General features: G+C 42.2%; 1 protein-coding gene across 2 annotated transcripts in view; it reads left to right on the top strand.

Moving 5' to 3' along the window:
- TRIM4 (tripartite motif containing 4) overlaps positions 1-14,722 on the top strand; it is a 28,704-nt gene extending 13,982 nt beyond the window's left edge. The window contains exons 4-6 of one of the 2 annotated variants that reach the window (XM_003318628.5): positions 1,982-2,004; positions 2,265-2,362; positions 12,851-14,722. In XM_003318628.5, coding sequence (XP_003318676.1) covers positions 1,982-2,004; positions 2,265-2,362; positions 12,851-13,434 — 705 coding nt within the window. In that variant the 3' untranslated portion in view covers positions 13,435-14,722. Of the gene's footprint in view, positions 1-1,981; positions 2,005-2,264; positions 2,363-3,391; positions 4,588-12,850 lie in introns of those variants that run through there. The other variant, XM_009453742.5, reaches the window with a different exon arrangement.
- Positions 14,723-15,124: the final 402 nt, after the last annotated feature.

The raw sequence follows: 15,124 nt of genomic DNA, 5'->3' as shown, positions 1-15,124 counted from the left end.
GCCTTCAGCTCCCAGCAAAGACTTATCCAGCCCAAAATGTCAGTAGTGCCCGCTGTATAGTACTGTCGTATTCCATTATATTAATATACCAAAGCATATTATTCATTTTTCTTTTGAGGGAAATTTGGATGATTTCTGTTTCTATTATTAAAAACAGGAATATGTGTGAACATATCTTTTTGGGTGCACATTTATATACATTTCTATCAGTTGTATACCTGTGAGAACAATTCCTGGTCATAGGACATACATGTGTGTTTAGCTTTAGTAGATGATTCCAAACCATTTTCAAACTGGTACAAAGTGATTGTTCCAGTTTACACTATTGTTACCAGTGTGTAAAGTTAAGAGTTCCAGTTGCTATGTATCCTCACCAATACTTAGATTTGTCAGTTCTTTAACTTTAGCCATCCTGAAAGGTGCAAAATGTCATCTCCTGCCCTCAGTCAGCACCCCTTCCCTCTTCCTAAAGGTATATGGATATATATATATATGTATGTACACCTTTCCTTGATAAAGCTTTTTTTTTTTAATTTTTATTTTTTATTTTTTAGACAGCGTCTCGCTTTGTAACCCAGGCTGGAGTGCAGTGGCACCATCTTGGCTTACTGCAACTTCGCCCCCCAGGTTCAAGCATTTCTCATTCCTCAGCCTCCCGAGTAGCTGGGATTAGACACCCGCCATCATGCCTGTCTAATTTTTGTAGTTTTAGTAGAGATGGGGTGTCATCATGTTGGCCAGGCTGGTCTTGAACTCCTGACCTCAAGTGATCCACCCACCTAAGCCTCCCAAAGTGCTGGGATTACAGGCATGAGCCACTGTACCCATCCAGATAAAGCATTTTCCTGATAACTAGTGAGATTGAGCACTTTTCATGTGGTAATTAACCAGTTTAAAAAAAAAAATGAACAATTTAGGTTTACCAAAAAGTTGAGAAGATGGGACAGAGTTCCCACATACCCCTTCACCCAGTTTCCCCTATTGTCAACATCTAGTGTTAATATGGTTCATTTGTTACAATTAATGAACCAGTGATACAGTTTACTAACTAGAGTTTGTAGTTTATTTCCATTTCCTCAGTTTTTACCTAGTATTCATTTTATTTTCTAGAACCACACCCAGGATACCAGATTTCATTTGGTTGTCATTGTCTCTCCTTAGGTGCCTCTTGGCTGTGACATTTTCTGAGACTTTTCTGGTTTTTGATGATCTTGAAAGTTTTGAGGAGTGTTGGTCAGGTATTTTGTAGGATGCTCCCGTATTGGAATTTGTCTGTTTTTTTCTTGATTAGGCTGAGTTACAGGTTTTTGGAGGAGCTGTATTTTTTAAATACACGTTGCCATTGGTTACCTGATATGTTACTTAGAATTTTCACATCTATGTCTTTAAGTAAAATGGGTCTGTAATTTTTTTCTACTGTTTCATTTCATGGCTTAAGGAACAAGGTTATAATAGTCTCTGAAAAATCAGTTGGGAAAATTTATATTTTTCTCTTTTGTGTTATAACTTAGGGTATTTTCAGTTCCATAAAGTTTAGTAAAATTCACCTGTAGAAAATCTCTTTGGACTTGGGCATGATAAAATATCCCTTGCGATTATAATTTAAAAGCAATCTTGTAAAACAACAGGAAGGAGAAGAGTGGAAGCTCAAAGCTGGAGCTGCTGAGGACCCACCAAAAGGCACGCAAAGGAGCAGGCTCTGTGATTGAGACTAGTTGGGGAGGCCGGCAGGAAGCCAGGAGCCAGTTTATGTCATAGTGCCAAAGGAGAAAGAGGAGGGGCGCAGGCAGCATTGTTGAATAAGTGCAGAGGGGTCACGTGAAAGAAAGGACCAGATTCTGTCCATCTGTTGGCTTTGGCAGCAGGAGATCATATGTGACATGAGCAAAAGCAACCGTCAGAAAATACCTGCTCACACAGTTGTATTCCAGGTCTCCAGGAGAAGGTTCGTAATTTGCTTATGTCTTCCTTCTTTTCACAGAATCCAAAAGAAGTGTTGACCAGGTATGCACTCCTGTTCTCTTATGGGGACCTGGGTGGCATGGTAAAGATACAGGCTGAGCAGAGGGGAAACAAGGCCTAGGATCCATAGGTCAGTCTGGGCACACCCTAATGGGGGTCTGAGGAAAAATTTTCCTGATTGTTTCTGGGAGGAGGAATGGGAACAGAAGCCATCTGAACTTTGGGCTAAGAACCTTTGACCGGGAGTGGAGGTCTTGGCTACCCTAGTTGTCCCCTAAGAGCAGTCTTCTCTACCTTCTTAGGAGTGAGATCCAGGATGTGAACTATTCCCTTGAAGCTGTAAAGGTGAAGACAGTGTGCCAGATACCATTGATGAAGGAAATGCTAAAGCGATTCCAAGGTGAGCAGAATTTCTAGGACTTGGGGCTCCTTAGAAATCTTTCAAATAGGAGAATAAAGAGGAAAGAGGAAACAGCATGCAGCTAATAGAGTGTCAGGAAAGGTGGTTAATAAATGGGTATACACTTCATTCAAGAAACATTTATTTAACACACTGTTACAAGGTGCTAGTGATACAAAAAGAAGAGACCTGTTCACTTCTTCATGAGTTCGTAAGCACATTGGAGAGACAGACACACAGCACTCACAGTGATATAGTAGGAGCCAGTGTTTGCTGGTGGTAGGAATAAAATGTTACAGAAATCCAGAGGAAGGGCTCTGTTGGGGGCGAGATGGGAAAGTTTTCACAGCAGAGGCAACAGTTTTGAGATTTGAGGGATTAGTAGGAGTTTGGCAGGTGGAAAACAGGGATGACTGTTTCAAGCAGAAGCAGCAGCATGAGCTAAGGTGTGGAGAACATGGAGGGGTGGGTATCCAAAGAGGCTAAAGAACAAGGTGTATTTTGAGGAAAGGTAGAGGTTGAGGTTGAGAAGAAGAGTGTAGGACAGAATGAAAATAAACTCATTGGATCTCCAGGGAGGCACCAAGGCAGGTACATGCTCTAGAAGCTGTGCTGGCGATTCTTATGTGCACATGTTTGATTAAGAACCATGTTGTAGGCCGGGCACGAAGGCTCATGTCTGTAATCCCAGCACTTTGGGAGGTCGAGGCAGGCGGATCATTTGAGGTCAGGAGTTCGAGACCAGCCTGGCCAACATGGTGAAACCTTGTCTCTACTAAAATACAAAAATTAGCTGAGCATGGTGGTGTGCACCTGTAATCCCAGCTACTCAGGAGGCTGAGGCAGGAGAATCGCTTGAACCTGGGAGGTGGAGGTTGCAGTGAGCTGAGATTGTATCCACTGCACTCCAGACTGGGCGATAGAGTGAGACTCTGTCTCAAAAAACAAACAAACAAAAAAGAACCATGTTGTAGATGTTCACTTCTAGCCAAAATGGAGTAAATAAACGAGTTGTTTTCTTGTCTGCAGCAACTAAAATAAAAACACAAAAACAAAACAGGCACAATATGTGAAACAACCGTTTTCAAAGCACCAGACGTCAGGCAGTGAAGGACGGTGATTCCTGAGAAATGTGAAACAAATGAGGTCAGCCTATGATTGCCCTACCCTCTGCCTGAGGGAGTTTCCAGACCATGTAAGGCTGAGGTAACTGAGGTAGAGCCAGGGAGACTTGCTGAGTTGAGGAATAGACCTGGGAGTTCACGGAGAACAAAGTAGTGGGAGTTCGCAAAGTACTGGGCAGTATCCTGGAGAGGAGAGAGCCGGACACAGAGAGAACCCTCGCCATCTATGGAGGAGCTTCCTAGTTGTTTGGCAGAGTTCTGATCAGCACATGCCTGTGAAAATCTACTCAAGGCTGGAGATAGAAGCTTCTAAAACGATTAGAGGGAACGGTTCCTGGTGCTCACACAGGGCCAGGAACAGTGCCAGTTCCTATCAGCCACACCAGAAAACTCGTAGTTCACGGGCACTGAGTAGCGTACTCAGGAAAATCTTGCCTCATTAGCAGAAAATATTTAGCCCTTGACTGGGTGCTGCTCCACACCCACCTTACAAATCATGAAAGCAAGACCCAAAGGGGTCAAACTCTTTCCAACTAACTTAAGTGCATCCCAGGATAAAGCCCTAGAAAATTGGTAGAAATAAACAAAAAAAGAGCACCTAACAATATAAATTCACAATGTCTGGCATCCAGTCAAATATGCATGCAAAAAGATAGGAAAGCAGTGACCCATAATGGAGGAAAATAATCAACTGAAACTGACCTAGAATTGACACAGATGTTAGAATAAGCATGGAAGGACTTTAAAACATTTATTATGAGTGTATTCTGTAAAGAGGTATATAGAGACCAAATCAAAGTTTTAAAGATGAAAAATGTGGTGATTAAGGTGAAGAATGCACTGGATGGGATTAATAGTTGATTAAATATTACAAAAGAAAAAATTGGTGAACTTGGAGACAGAGCAATGGAAACTACAAAAAAATGAAACATACACAGAATAAAACAATTTACAAAAACACAAAGAGCATCAGTGACCTGTGGGACAACTTTATGCAGCCTTATTATCTATGGTGATTGGCGTCCCTGAAAGAGAGGAGTGGGGAGGGAGATGGAATAGGAAAAATACTTGAAGACATAATGGCCAAAGATTTTCTGAATATAATAAAAACTAAGTCCACAGATCCAAGATGCTCAACAAACCCTGAGTATGAGAAATATGAAGAAAAATATGCCAAGGCTCATCATAACTTGCTGGAAACCAGTGATAAAAAGAAAATCTTAAATGCAACCAGGGGAGAGGATAGTTACTTGCAGTGGAACAAAGACAAAGTTGACATTACACTTCTCATTGGAAACAATGCCAGTAAGCAAACTCTTTAAAGTCCTGAAAGAAAAAAACTGTTAACCTAGAGTTCTAGAACTGGCAAAAAATATCCTTCAAAAACAAAGGTGAAATAAATAAGTTTGGAGGTAAACTAAAGCTTAAAAGAAAGAGTTTACAGCAGACTGACACTTCAAGAAGTCCTTCAGACAGAAGGAAAATGCCAGATGGAAATCTCTCTACACAAAGGAATAAAAGAGCACCAGAAATGGTAATGACATGAATAAATATATATTATTGTCATTATTTATTCCTTTAAAAAGGAATTGCGATGGTAAGTTTATACATCAACTTGACTGGGCCACAGAGTGCCCAGATATTGGTCAAAAATTATTTTGGGTGTTTTTGTGAAGGTGATTTTGGATAAGATTAACATTTAAGTCAGTAAGCCTGTGTAGACTGCCCTTCATAATGTGGGTCGGCCTCATCTAATCAGTTGAAGGCTTGAATAGAAAAAAAAGGCTTGACCTTTCTGATGGATTTCTACAGCATACTACCTTGGCCTTCACTGCAGCATTGGCTCTTCCTGCCTAATGGCCTTCCAACTAGAACGCTGGCTCTATCTGGGTCTTGAGCCTGCCAACTCACACAGCAGATTCGGACTTGTCAGTAGCAGTAATCACACAAGCCAGTTCCTTATATTAAATCTTATACACTGGCTGGGTGTGGTGGCTCACATCTGTAATCCCAATGCTTTGGGAGGCTGAGTTAGGAGGATTGCTTGAGGCCAGGAGTTCGAGGCCAGCCTGGGCAACATAGTGAGACCCTGTCTCTACAAAAAATAAAATAATTAGTGTGCTGGTGTGTGCCTGTAGTCCCAGTTACTTGGGAGGCCACGGCGGGAGGATGGCTTAAGCCCAGGAGGTTGAGGCCGCAGTGAGCTGTGATTGCACCACTGCACTCCAGCATGGGCAACAGCGAGACCCCATCTCAAAAGAAAACCCAGAAAACTCACAGGTGCATGCATGCACGTGTGCGCACACACACCCACCCACCATACACAGACACAGACATATATATACTTTTGGTTCTGTTCCTTTGGAGAACCCTAATAATTGACTATTTCAACAGACAAAATATGGTGTATTTTGGAACTTATATTTAAAAGTAAAATCCATGACAGTAGTGTGAAGATTGGGAGAGGAGAGATGAAAGTATACTATGATACAGTTCTCATGTGTGAAGTGGTATAATATCACTTGAAGGGAGACTGATAAAAAGGTGTATACTTGTGCCAGTCCCCTACTGACTTCATTAAGGATGGCACCGTGTCTGAAAGGCCGAAGAGGAGATCTGGAATAGTGAATGAGACATGGGGTTTATTGAAGACCTACATGCAGGGCAGTCCAGGAATGGCCAGCTGGACAGGAAAACAAACCACTGCTATTTGTAAAAAGCATGCAGGTTGTATATAGCATTTTCATTTAGCAATCTCCACCTGGGACCTTCCATTTAACCCAAAAGAAAGGGCCTCGATCCCTGTATTGCCTGCATTCCAAGGAATGGACCGGGAGTTCACATGGCCTTTATAGATGAGGAGTGCATTTCTGGGTTGGCCACTCCTGGATTCTTTAGCTCAGAACTCTGAATACACAGTCTTCTTAGACCATAGGGTTATTCTCAGGGTGTGCTGGAGTTATTGCTGTCAGGTGTGTCTGCCGTACACTGCAGTCCAGCATACCCTTGAATGGCCCCCACATTCTTATCACATCATTCTCTGCAACTTCCCTGGGGCAAGGTGTGTGCAGTAGCATTGCTGCCAGATGCTGCAGCAGCGTTAGAAACTACAGCAACAAAAGACAATGACAAGCATAGTAGCAATCATACTCTACAGAAAGCTTTTCCAAGCACTTGATAAGATAGAGAATTTTTAGCTGAAATATGGGTTTCCAGGGTTCACATAGCCCCGGTTATAATGTGAGAGTAATAGGGATATATACACAACATTTGGTTTTAATTAATGTGCAGCTTCCACCCAGGGCAGCAGTTAAGATATCCAGGGCCATGCGATTTTACACAGTTGCCCAGTGAGAAGAGTAATGGCATGGCACAGGTATCCTTGAAGGCTGCAGCCGTATGTTTAGCGAGGTCTCCAAATTGCAACTCTGTGTCTGTTGTTGCCACTTGGGGGCAAAAATGGCCAAGGGTTAGAACCACCAGAATGCACACTTCTGGAAGTGCCTGGCTTTTATACTCTCCCAGTTAGTAAGAATGGTGTCTCAATGGGACAGAATGTGTCCGGCAGGTGAAGACGACCCCAGGTGCATCTACCAGCCCAATTTTAGGGTAAGTAAGGCCAGCTGTGGTTGCCGTCTACCTGTAGCCATCCCCAAGGGGAGGGCATGGGCCCCTACGTGGAGACAGTTACTGTGCCACCCTAGCCACATATTATTGGCTATTTGAAGGGATTGGTTGCATTGCTGTGGGGGTAGCCACCCCACATTAAGAGTTTAGCTTGTGACATGCTATTATCATGCCTTTCAGTACATGCCTTTACTACCTGTATCTGCACTCCTGTTACTCACCCTTGTCCATCGTGTACGGAATACCCCACAGCTGGGGTAGCACTAACCTGCTCCCATACTAGGTGGAAAATATGTCATCTTGTCTCACTGATGGTGGGAAACGCACTGCATAATGTGGTGGTGGTGCTGAAGGGAAGTGGGTGAGACTTACCATGCCAAATATAGACATGGCTCCAGGTACTCAAGTTAGCAGCATGGATGCCCCATGGCAGGCCCATTGTGGAGGAGAGGGGCAACTCTCTGCAGACCCAATAGTCTGTTGTGTTCTGGAAAGAGGTCACCATGTGCACCCAGTTGGTGAAGCGGTTTGCTGCACCCCATCTGTGGGCAACAGGTGAGATGTTTAGTGGGTACAAGAAAGGGGAAGCCATTTAGTAAGACACAGGAAGTTGTGTCATTCTGAGAGCACCACCCCTGGCAGTGGCCTGGCGCCTGGTTTATAATACAAAGTGGATTGGGCCCTTTGCAATGCTTTGCAAGTGGCCAGAGTAAGACAGTGGGGAGTATTATAATGTTCTATAAGAGGATGATTGTCCCCTTGCACAAGGAAGACTGGGATTCATTATTTTGGAAATACAGGGGGTTGGGGAGTAGGATGTAAAATAGGTGTGACCTGTATATTCTTTTCTAGGCCTTTCCCCCATGGAGTGCAAGAACCGACTTGAGAAATCTTTTGCTCTTTTTTTTAGTTGCTACATAATAATTTTACATATTTATGAGGTACAGTGTGATGTTTCAATACATGTATACAGTGCATAATGATAAAATCAGGGTAATTAGCATATTCATCACCTCAAACATTTATCATTATCTGCATCGGGAACATTCAAAATCCATTTCTACTAAGTGGGAGAGTGTAAAATCCCAGGGAGGGTGGGATCGACTGTCTCCCACTCTGTTTGAACTTACTTCCCAGCTTCACCATTTCCACAGCGGTATAATCCTGCATTGTGGTGGTCTGCCTTCTTTCAGGTGGAGGCAAGTCTTGTAGGGCTACCCTCTGTGGGTGTGGTTGGTCTTCTTTTATCTTGGTAGTGACCATCAGACAGGCTGAGAGGATGGGAACCTCTATGGACTCATCCCAGTCCTCATCCTCCCCACCACTAGATCTCTTCATGAGGTCCCAGGACTTAGGGTTCCAGGACAATTTAGTCATGATAGTCCTAACTCCATGTGGCAGTCAGTGGCCCTTCAAACAGGCTACGCAACAAACCAGTGTCTCCATTTTGTCATCCTGTTCCCACGGGTGGGACAGAAATTAGCCTGAGCTAATATCTCCCTAGTTGCAGCTCATCTTGTAAGTGGTACACCCTTGCCTGTGCCACAAGCTCAACCTTGGGGGCTGCTCTAAGCACAGTCAGGACTGGCCAGCCAACTGCAGCTGCCACAGCTTGGGCATTTGACTTTCCCTTAGTTGGATCCACCCCCTGCAGCAGTTCTTCCAGAACTTTTGGCATTTTGGGGGTATCCCCATACTCACCTGGTGGGCCCCACCCATCAAGGATAGTGGCTATTGGGCCCCACATACATGTGGACAGCCAGCCCAGGATTTCCCCCGTGGATTCTCCCCTGATCCCATTGTCTTGGCACTCGTGGAATTTTCTCCAACCTCCTGCTGGGCTAATTGTTGTGCTAGACCCCTATTGATTTCAGTACGGATGGCACTGTGTCTGAGAGGTGGAAGAAACCTGGAGCCGGTGAATGAGACATAGGATTTATTGAGGACTTATATGCTGGGTGGTCCAGGAGCAGTGGGCTGGACACGAAAACCAGTTGCTACTGTTTGTAAAAAGCATGCAGATTATGTAGCATTTTCACTTAGCAACCTGCTCCTAACAACCTCCATTTAACCCGAATCAAAGGGCCTTGATCCTCTGTACAGCCTGCATTCCAAGAACGGGCCAGAGGTTCAGATGTTCAGATGTCCTTCCTAGAAAAGGAGCAGATCTCTGAGTTGGCCACTCCCACATTTCTTAGCTTGGAAGTGTGAACCCACATTCTACTTGGACCATAGGGTCATTGTTAGGGTATGCTTGAGTTATTGCTGTCAGGTGCATCTGCCATACGATACTATAAACCTTAAACCACTAAAATAAAAGAGTTGTAGCTAGTCAATAAAAGGAAATAAAGTGGAATTATAAAAAAAGATTAATAAAAAATAAGGCAGAAAAAGAAGAAAACATATAGGACAAATAGAAAACAGCAAAATAATAGACACAAATCTAATCATACTAATAATCACATTAACTATAAATGGTCTGCATGCGCTAATCAAAAGGCAGAAGTTGGTTGGATTGGCTAAAAAAAAAAAAAAGACCCAATTTTTTGCTGGAAAAGAAACACATTAAATATGAAGAACCATATATGTTTAAAGCAAAAGAATGGAAAAAGATATGTTAATAGATCTGGAGTGGGTATATTAGTATCAAAGTAGATTTCTGAGCAAAGGATATTACCAGAGATAAAGAATGTTATATCCTAATGATAAAGTGGTCAGTTCGTCAAGAGAATGTAAGTTCTAAACATTTCTGCACTTAACAGTGCTTCAAACATATTAAGCAAAAACTAATAGAGCTGCAAGAAGAAATAGACAAATTCACAATTACGTTTGGAGTTTTCAATACCTTTTAATAATTTTTAGAATAATTAGGCAATAAATCAGCAGGGATATAGTAGACTTGAATAACATTATCAATCAACTTGATCCCATTATTTATAGAACACTCTACCCAACAGCTATATACTACATATTTTTTTCAGTGTACGTGAAACATTTTCCAAGATAGACTAAGCTGGCTGTAAAGCAAGTGTCAAATTCAAAGGATTCAGATCATTCAGAGTATGTTCTCTGATCACAATGGAATTGATAGAAATCAGTATCAAAATATCCTTAGAAACCCCCCTAAATATCAAGAATCTAAATAATAGACTTTTTAGTAACCCTTGAATTAAAGAAGAAATCAAAAGGCAAATTAGGAAGTAGTTTGAATGGAATGAAAAGGAAAAGACAACATACCAGAATTTGTGGGATGCACCTAAAGCAATACTTAAAGAAAAGTGTATAGTGCTATATTGGAAAGAAGAAACTTCTCAAATCATTGACCTCAGCTTCCACCTTAAGACACTAGAGAAAGAGGAGCAAGTAAAGCCCAAAGTAAACAGAAGAATGGAAATAATAAAAATCAGAGCAGAAATCATTGCAATGAAATACAGAAAGCCAACAGAAACCAATGAAACCAAAAGCTGGTCCTTTGAGAATTTCAGTAAAATTGACACACCTTTAATCAAAATGATCAGAAAAAAAGAAAACACACATTACTAATGTCAGAAATGAGAAAGGTGACATCATTACAGATTCTGCAGATATTAAAAGGATAATAGAATATTAAGAGCAACTTTTTGCCAATAAACTTGACAATATAGATGAAATGGATGAAGTCCTTAAAAGACACAAATTACAAAAGCTGACTCATGAAGATAGAGATAACTGGAATAATCTTATTTCTATGAAAGAAATTGCTATTAGAAACCTTCCAAATGGCTTTCGTTTTGTTTCTTTTCTTTCTTTTCTTTTTTTTTTGGGGGGGGGGATGGAGTCTTGGTCTGTCGCCTAGGCTGGGGCGCAGTGGTGCAATCTCAGCTTACTGCAACCTCCACCTCCCAGGTTCAAGTGATTCTCCTGCCTCAGCCTCCCAAGTAGCTGGGACTGCAGGTGCGCGCCACCATGCCTGGCTAATTTTTGTATTTTTTTTTAGTAGAGATGGGGTTTCACCATGTTGGTCAGGCTGGTCTTGAACTCCTGACCTCGTAATCCACTGCCTTGGCCTCCCAAAGCATTGGGATTACAGGCGTGAGCCACCGCGCCTGGTCCCCAGATGATTTTCTTGGTGAAACATTTCACCAAACATTTAAGAAATAAATGCCAATTCTTCAAGAACTCCTATTGAAAATTGATGAAGAGGGAATATTTCCCAATTCTTTCTGTGAGGCCTGTATTACCATGATGCCAAAATCAGACAAAGACGTCACAAGAGAAAAGAATTATACATCAATGTCTCTCATGAACATAGATACCTAAATTCTCAGAAAACTTTAGCAAATTGAATCCAACAATATATTAAAAGGATAATATGTAATAATCACAACCAATTTATATATCCTTTGGTATACAAAAAGGATAATGTATAATAATCACAATATGTGAGATTTATCCCAGAAGAGCATAGTTGGTTTAATATTTGAAAATCGATGTAGTTTATATCACTAAAGTAAAAAAAAAAAAAAAAAAAGGAAAACCATGTGATTGTCTCAGTGGAAGCAGGAAAAGCATTTGTCAAACTCTAGCATACATTCCTGATTTTTTTTAAAAAAAGTCCTCAAACTCAAGAGACATGGAGAGTTAGAGGGAAGGGAATTTGGAGTCAGGGAGGCCAGGGAGGACATTATTAACACATTGAGTGACACTGGAGATTGGAGTAAAGGCAGTGGCAATGGGAGTGGAGGGGAGGAAAAGAACCTGAGTGACAAATTTCAGAGGTAGAATTGGTAGGACTTGGTGACTAACTAGCTATTGAAGGTTAGAGGAAAAAGAGTCGAAAATAAAGATTTAAAAGCATGAGTGTTCAGGTGGAGGGGACTCTGACACCTTAGAGAACATAGAAGGCAAGATGTCTGCATATGAAGTGGATTAGTCCCGAGAGTATAGAAGGGGGTGTAAGTAAGATAATTAGTTCAGTTTTGAATGATCTGTGGGGAGATTTGTGGAGATGCCCCATAAACAACTGGAACCCGTGAAAAGAGACCTCATTATTCTGTCCTATGTGACACCTGTGTGTATCTAGCCAAAGAATCAGCTAGTCGGCAGCCTTGGTTCTAGTTTTGATTCAACATGTGAGAATTTGTTAATATCTCTCCAAATTTTAGGCTGATTGTGAAAACTTGGGGCATGAAATAATTAGATCCCCAGTTTCTAGAGGTTAGTCTTTTTTTTTTTTTTAAAGATAGAATCTTGCTCTGTCGCCCAGGCTGGAGTGCAGTGGCATGATCTCGCGTCACTACAACCTCCGCCTTCTGGGTTTAAGTGATTCTTCTGCCTCAGCCTCCCCAGTAACTGGGATTACAGGTGCCCACCATCATGCCGGGCCAGTTTTTTTGTTTGTTTTTTGGTATTTTCAGTAGAGACGGGGTTTCGCCATGTTGGCCAGGCTGGTCTCACTCTCGTGACCTCCAGTGATCTCCCCGCCTCAGCCTCCCAAAGTGCTGGGATTACAGGCATGAGTCACTGTGCCCGGTCTAGGGCTTAGTCTTCTGCTTAGAGCAGAAGGGAAATGAGGACTTCAGGTTGCTAAAGGCCATGCTGTGGCCTGCTAGGCCTGGTGAGGATCAGTTGGGCAGCAGTGGAGTCATGAGTGTTTGTTAGGAGGAGAAAGATGAAACTGATGCTGGAAAAGATGGGCATTTCTGGGGAAGGGTTGATGATAAGCTGCTGCACTACTTAGCTCTCATTTTCTCCACAGTGGCTGTAAACCTAGCTGAAGACACAGCTCATCCCAAACTTGTCTTCTCCCAGGAAGGGAGATACGTGAAAAATACAGCATCAGCCAGTTCTTGGCCAGTGTTTTCTTCAGCATGGAACTACTTTGCTGGATGGAGGAATCCTCAGAAGACTGCTTTTGTAGAGAGATTTCAGCACTTACCCTGTGTTCTGGGAAAAAACGTTTTCACCTCAGGGAAACATTACTGGGAAGTTGAGAGTAGAGATAGTCTGGAGGTTGCCGTTGGGGTGTGTCGGGAGGACGTCATGGGAATTACTGATCGTTCAAAAATGTCCCCAGATGTGGGCATCTGGGCGATTTATTGGAGTGCTGCTGGCTATTGGCCCTTGATAGGCTTCCCTGGAACTCCCACCCAGCAAGAGCCAGCTCTCCACCGAGTGGGGGTTTACCTGGATCGTGGGACTGGGAATGTCTCCTTCTACAGCGCTGTGGACGGAGTGCACCTGCACACCTTTTCTTGTTCTTCTGTCTCACGCCTCCGGCCATTTTTTTGGTTGAGTCCATTAGCATCTTTAGTCATTCCACCAGTGACTGATAGGAAATGAGGCTTTTCTTCCCCTGACCAAAACTCCTTCCCTGTAGTCCAGATGAGGGACACACATCCCTGGGCCCTCTTCTGCCCTTCATGTCTCTATCCTGGATGGTCCATCTTCTGGGTCTCCCTAACGGTACCGTTTGGTATCTGCCCTTTGTGTGCTTCACAAGAGGCAGTCCCATGGGAGGTGGGTCTGGCCAATGGAGATGGGACAGGAAATTTTCCAAGATGCTTTTGGGAAATCTTTTTGTAGCTTTTAAAGAGATGTGCGGGGAAGACATATGGATGTTAGCAGCCATATTGGAACTGAGAACACAGGAATGGTGGAAAGGTAGAAGAAACAGAGTTTTTGTTGCCGTTGTGAAATTGTTGAAATTTCCTTCATGCCAAGCTTCTTGTTATATGAGATAATTATGCCCTTATTGTATAAGACAATTTTAGTTGTATTTGGTTACTTGCAGCCTGAAGTACCGTAACTGCACTAAAGGGACGTAGTGTGAACATCCCGCAGTATAGGCTTATGTCACTTTTGTGAAATTTGACAAAGGCATAGAATCTTTTTCTATCCAGTCAGGCATTGCCTATTCTTTCCAGTAACTACTGATTCCCCCACTTTTCTGTCTTAGAAAATTGTGGGAATCCCCCCTCACTCTGCCCATGTTGCACTCTCTCTCTTCCCAACCATGACTCTGCCCTCAGCTATTAACTGTGCTGTGTATTTATCAAGTTGGTATGTTGTATGTACAGTGTTATTCATGTCATCATGAGAATGTTGGAACGCTTGTTAAATACCTTTTGCTAGCCTCTTCATATGCTGTTGCATATGACTCTCATCACAACTCAGTGAGATGGAAAGTCAAATCCTATTTGTACAAATGAGAAAACCAAACTCTTTAGAGTAACTAGCTCAGTATTGGCTAGCTGGTAAATGGCAGTGTTGGGATTAAAATCCAGATTTGTCTGAGATGAAAGCCCATGTTCTTATCTACTCTCCCTTTATTCAGAAGCATTTATTGGATGTTGATCTTTGTTTCAGGTTTTGATTTTGTTACTTTTTTATACTGTGTATATTTTCCTCAGTCTACCCTTCTGCTCTAGATTGTCTGGACTCAGGAGATTGTGGCAGTTACTGGATAGTTATTTTTAAGATAATGATTGCTTTTCTCTGTTTATATAAGTCATGTGTACTTATTGTAGAAAGTTTGTAAGATGCAAAAAGTATAAAAATTAAAGTTATGCACTACTAACATTTCAATATATTTTCTCCCAGATTTTCAATAAAGACTTTCAGGCAGTGATTTAACGAGGATTTTATTTTAACTTATATTTTAGTTTAAGGGGAACACGTGCAGGTTTGTTCTATAGATCAATTACATGTCACAGGGGTTTGGTGTACATATTATTTCATTACCCAGGTAATAAGCATAGTACCCAATAGGTACTTTTTTGATACCCCACCCTCCTCCACCCTCTACCCTCAAGTAGTCCCTGGTGTCTGTTGTTCCCTTTTTTGTGTCCATGGGTACTCAATGTTTAGCTCCCCCTTATACGTGAGAACATGTGATGTTTGGTTTTCTGTTCATGTGTTGGTTTGCTTAGGGTAATGGCCTCCAGCTCCATCCATGTTGCTGCAAAGACATGATCTCATTCTTTTTTTATGGCTGCATAGTATTCCATGGTGTATATGTACTACATTTTCT

This window comes from Pan troglodytes, chromosome 6, assembly GCF_028858775.2.
Source record: "Pan troglodytes isolate AG18354 chromosome 6, NHGRI_mPanTro3-v2.0_pri, whole genome shotgun sequence".
Taxonomy (NCBI): domain Eukaryota; kingdom Metazoa; phylum Chordata; class Mammalia; order Primates; family Hominidae; genus Pan; species Pan troglodytes.
Note: the sequence above shows the minus strand (reverse complement) of the source record. Positions and strands in the feature narration are given on the sequence as shown.